The sequence below is a fragment of the Vulpes lagopus genome, chromosome X, assembly GCF_018345385.1.
Source record: "Vulpes lagopus strain Blue_001 chromosome X, ASM1834538v1, whole genome shotgun sequence".
In the NCBI taxonomy this organism is placed as follows: domain Eukaryota; kingdom Metazoa; phylum Chordata; class Mammalia; order Carnivora; family Canidae; genus Vulpes; species Vulpes lagopus.
In genome coordinates this window covers 20546212-20551571 of record NC_054848.1, presented here as the reverse complement: position 1 = coordinate 20551571, position 5360 = coordinate 20546212, and the positions used below count along the sequence as shown (strand labels likewise).

At 49.0% G+C, this 5360-nt stretch overlaps 1 protein-coding gene across 1 annotated transcript in view; it reads right to left on the bottom strand.

Annotated features, from left to right (window-relative positions):
* Positions 1-500: 500 nt before the first annotated feature.
* POLA1 (DNA polymerase alpha 1, catalytic subunit) overlaps positions 501-5360 on the bottom strand; it is a 308927-nt gene continuing 304067 nt past the window's right edge. The window contains exon 37 of the mRNA XM_041742017.1: positions 501-1708. Coding sequence (XP_041597951.1) covers positions 1566-1708 — 143 coding nt within the window. The 3' untranslated portion in view covers positions 501-1565. The remainder of the gene's footprint in view (positions 1709-5360) is intronic.

The following is a 5360-nucleotide window of genomic DNA, read 5'->3' as shown; positions in this document are numbered from 1 at the left end:
TGGTCTTGCTCTCCAAACATAAGACACCACTGGGCTCTTGGTTTAGCTCTCTGGTCATCTAAGTCAGTGAAGCATATGAGAAACCTTATCTCTTTTTTTAAAAAAATTATTTATTTATTTATGATAGTCACACAGAGAGAGAGAGAGAGAGAGAGAGAGAGAGGCAGAGACATAGGCAGAGGGAGAAGCAGGCTCCATGCACTGGGAGCCCGACGTGGGATTTGATCCCGGGTCTCCAGGATCGCGCCCTGGGCCAAAGGCAGGTGCTAAACCGCTGCGCCACCCAGGGATCCCTTTACTTCATGTCTTAAAGTACCCAAAGTCCACAGGAATTCTCCCAAATGTGGCTCAGAACATTTGGACATACATCATTCGGGCATCTCCGAGCTTAACTGGAGCTGGCTGAGGTCTGGGATGCCCAGAGGCCATCCCCTACTCCTGGCTGCCACCTCTAGCCAACATTGTGTACCTGAAAAAGATTCACTGCAACTACTTTCCTTTCAGAAAACTTTATTTAAGTAGAGAAAAAACAGTACAACATATTTTTCTTTTAGAAAAACAGGTAGACATTTGAGAAAAATACAGTGTATAGGGGAAATAGATTTTGTTAGTATAATCTTACCAATAATGTAAAATGGGAAGATCGCTATACTGAAATACATATGGCTTCCGGCGAAGAGGCACCAGTGTGAAGAAATGGGAAAAACAAAACAAAACAATCCCCCCCCAACACAAAACAGCACCTGGGCCAATTAACCAAACCTCCTCCCAATTTCTTCTGAATACAGCACAATGATCTTTGCCCCGTCCTCTATACATTTTAAAGGAATTGTTATAGGATATCAAATTATTTTAAATGTGTTTTCCTACTACATAAACCTTAACCTTGACTTTCTACTTAAGGGGGAAAAAAAGGAATGTGAATGTAAAACACCTGTCCAGTGTGTGTGTGTGCACGTGCAACTTTGGAGCGATTCAGTAAACAAGTAAGCTCTGTTTAATCTATTTAGTAAATGCAAGGCTTCTCTATCTCGCCCCTCGGCTACCTATATAAAAGACAAGACTGAAAAGGGCAGCCACTCCTGGAGCCAGCGGCTGGGGCAACAGTTGGGTTCAGATGGGGTTTAATTGGCGTGTGAAAAGGCAAAATGTTAGCGCTCCTACCAGGCTTCATAAATCTCTTTCTGGGGGCATCTCGGCTGAAGGCCCTGGGGCAAAGCGCGGGGTCCCTTGCATTCCAGCCACTCTCAATTAATTTCTCCTCCCTCACCGGCCCCTCCCCTAGAAATCCAGTCCCAAATCCAAAGCAGCTGGCCCTTCCCCCGCTTTGCGAAGGGCTCTAGGCCGACTTTTCAACAGTAAGGGCCAGGTTGTAATAGGAAGGTTCTTCTGACACTCTCTGACGCTCTGACGTGGTAGGTGGGGGAAGGCCCCTCCCCAGCCACACGCACACAAACAGGAGATGCAGTCCTCAAGGAAACTGATGCCGGAGAAGCAGTTGGGTGGCCTGGAGGTGCCAGGAAGCTGGGCGTCTTCCTCCCCCCCCCCCCACTTCTGGGGTTCCCTCAGGGCCTCACAGCACAGTCTGCGAAGAGTTTGCTGAGGTTCACTTCCGAGTAGCCACTTCGGGACAGGAACTGCTCTGCTGTGTTCCTGAGTTTCTGGTAGTCCTGACGAACTTTTAAGGTAAAAACCTTCTTCAACTTATCTAAAAAGAAATAAAAATAAAAGGTTTACAAGTCTCACAGGCTGCACCTTTAAAGACCATTCAGCATTTATTTGCCAAGCACTAGAGAAGAGGGTGCGGGTTCTCTCTGCAGTTCCATGTCTCGGATATCCTCACAGTCCTGTTGCTGGTCTACACCCAGGGCCAGTCCCATGCCCGGGGGTGGGGGGGGGGCAGGTGGGACCCCTGCGGTCCTCTGTGGACGCCTTTCCTCCTTTACCCTGCCCGTCACTTCTCATCACCTAGCTGACTCGGCGCACCGAGGGACAGGCAGGGCCACGCTCCACCGATGCGAGCTGCAGGTGGCAGGCCTGTGTGCAGCAGCCAAGGTGAACTCCACCTGCAGCCACCACTCTCGCAGCGCTGTCGAGCATCTGCATGCAACTGCCTGCAAAGTATGGATGTGGCGGGAAATACTTTGTCTCAAGGGAAGCCAGAGCCTCTCAGAGCAAACTCCCTGGAGCAGCTGGGCCCAGTTGGCTTTCAGGCCCTCCGAGCTGTGTCCCTCTGCTGTACAAAACTCCTCTGCTCAAAGAGCTCAGTGAGGGGCAGGCTGTCTGGAGAGCACCTGTCCGTTGGTGAGATTTCCTCGTCGTCGTCCACACGGTATGCCTGTGAACTCTGGGTATGACGCAGCCATTCCTGTGTTTCCTGCTGCTTCCACCCATTCCTCTCCAGCCTTCCCATTCTGCAAGGGGCACTACAGCCTGACGGCAGATCCTTCCTTTCCCTCCCCAGAGCCTGCTACCTCTACACTTGGTTTGTTTAGAGGAGCAGTAGGGCCGAGACGCCGAGGTCTGATCTTTGGACGGTCAGGGTGATCCCTAGAGGAGGCACCCTTGCCCAGGACGCTGAAGACAACACAGTTTTGGTTCAAAGCTGCTCAGGAACCCTGTCAGGTGTTTGGAGAGGCCGACTGCAATTTTTTAAAATCCCCATTTGGTGGCTGAGGAAAGTGGGAGGTTAAGTCACTCACCCGAGGTGATACAGCTGGAAGTCCGGGATCAAGAAGCGCAAGCCCAGGTATCCAGAACCCTGAGTCCACACTTGGGAGGACAGGCTCACTTGTGCACCCCCTCACCCCACCCTGTGGTTAGGACTCCCAGATGCACAGGCCCCAGATGCCGGCCTGTGCCGAGCCAGGCTGCCCAGAGCCCTGGAATAGGAAAGCATCGGGAAGCAAACACGGAAGGGAGTGCACATCAAGCACAAAAAGGAAATCCCCACTGAAACAACAGAGCGACACTGAAGCCTACAAAACACCCGGAAAACTAAAGCTGGGTCTCAAGATTTTTGTTCCTTAGCTACACATTCCCATTTGTTCTCCACAACCTTTTCTAAATTACATCAATTGCCTTTCAATAAAACAACAACAAAAAGTTTTGTGGAGAGGATTTAAATGCTGAAGGGGGGGGGGTGGAAAAAGAGAGGCGAGGAGAGAGGGGGAGAGGGAGGGGGAGGGGAGAGAGAGGAGAGAGAGAGATATTGAGGCAAGCAGGCAGGCATCGGTAGCGGACTATAGAAAGACACTTTGAAAGTTCTAATTATCCGAGTCTGGGAATACACAACAATGGCCCGAGCAGTGGCGGCCGCCTCCCGGCAGGCCAGAGCAGCAGGCCGGCACCCGTGCGTGTGAATGACACAAGCGCAGGTGCTGACTGGGGAGCACATTTCAAGAGCTGCCGGAATAAGGAGCAGGGGAGGAAGGGAGAGGGCATCGCTCCTGATGTGTTTACCTCCTCTGCTGATGGGATATTGACTTTTCCCACCAGGTTGGTTAGAAAGGGGACTATTTACGCTGCCACACAGCAGAGCTAGAATGACAACCAGCGTCACTCGGTGCTTCTTCTTCGTAAAAGACAAGTGTGACCGCCGGCATATCCCATAGCCGGTCAATACAGCCAAGGCACCATTCCACGCCAGTTAGACATGCAGATAAAAGCTCCCACTTGTTTCCTCAATGAGAATTTAATCAATAACGTATGGAAGGTCTTCTGGGAAACAGAACTGCAGGAGCAGGCACAGGCGTGTCAGAGAGGGAGCTGTGGGGGGGACAAGGGCTCACCCCTTCTTTGGGGTTTTTCTTGGCCCCTATCAGGCAGGCACCTCGGCCCTCCACATTAAGCTTCACAAGAAATCCTGCTTCCTTGACTGCTACACCCACCACCGCAGAACTCAAGGGAAAATACCAGTGGTAAATGGTGGAAACCAGTTAATGTGGCCAGTAACAGCTGATTCCTTCTCCCAGCTCTGGTTTTGGGAGTCGGTAAAGAGGCCACTGGCATTGGCACTGCAGGTCAGGCACCCGGTGACAACTGTGCAGAGGTTCCAAGAGGCTGTTAGGCAAGGGGCAGAGAAGACCAGCCCAGCCCAGCCCACGGAGATGCCAGGGGCCGGGGCCTTGGCTGTCTCAAGGACCAGTGTGCAGAATCCCAACTTCGTCAACTGGCGAAGGAGATGCTCTGTCTACACACAAGTGCATCAAGCCAACTAGACTGCAGTGGACTGAACTATGAGCAGAAATCACAGATCTTAATACACCAGCGAAGCGAATCTGGGAATAACCTCCAGGGAACAGCTTACTGGTGCTTTCCACATGCTGACTCCTTAAGAGTTATATACTGGTTGGCAAGAATATGCCTTTATGAAAACAGCGAAAAACAAGGTAGCCTAGAAATTAGTCACACAGTATTTTATCAAACACTAACATGAACCGCTAATCTAAAAGGTGGTTTCTACTGATTACGATAAAAAAACCTCAACACGAGGCTGGCAAGCCACAGTGTTTTCTATATGAGATGAACTAGACCGTCACCTGTAGGTTGAACTTGTCTTAAACATTTTATTTAAAAGTTAATGGATCCCACTGAGGGCGACACTTGATGAGATGAGCACAGGGTGATATGCTATATGTTGGTAAACTGAACTCCAATAAAAAATAATATTAAAAAAAAAGTTAACGGATCCAATCAGACATTAGAACTGCTGGATAAAATGGGAGTATTCTCCTGTCTAAGGAAAGCATCTCTACTTCAGAGATTTTATTTCCATATCAGTAAACCAAAAATCTCTTTCAGCTGCGCTCTTTGTAAAACCCCTTTTGGACTTCAGGAAACACACTCAACTAGAAACCAGGAGGCAAAGACATTTTAACATCGCCTACTGGTTATTTTATTTTAATTAAGGCAGGCTTAGGCACACAGGCAGCAGCCGTCTCTGTTCTGAATGTCTGTTTCATTTATTTCCGTGCAAAGGTATCAAACAACAGTCAGTTATAATTGATTCTGTCAGGTGTTATACAGTCAGTCATAATTGTCTCTGTGTAGAGGTGTGTCAATTTACTATATCTGAATTAAATATTCTGTCAATTATGAAATCAGGTAATAATTTCAGTCAGTTTTTTAATTGCATGGCTTCCCACCATACAGTTCTCTGCTTTCCCACCGTTTCTAATCCATAGCCTCCCTCTCTCAATGCATCGTGAGCTTTGCCTTAAGGGGTGGAATGCCGGAAGCTTTAGGAATTCTGAAAGAAAGGCACTTTATGATTTAAAACCACCCAAACTATAGAGAACTGCTGGAGCCTCTGGCCAGGCCGGCTCTGTCCTGAATATCAATCAATAACTGGGTCTGGA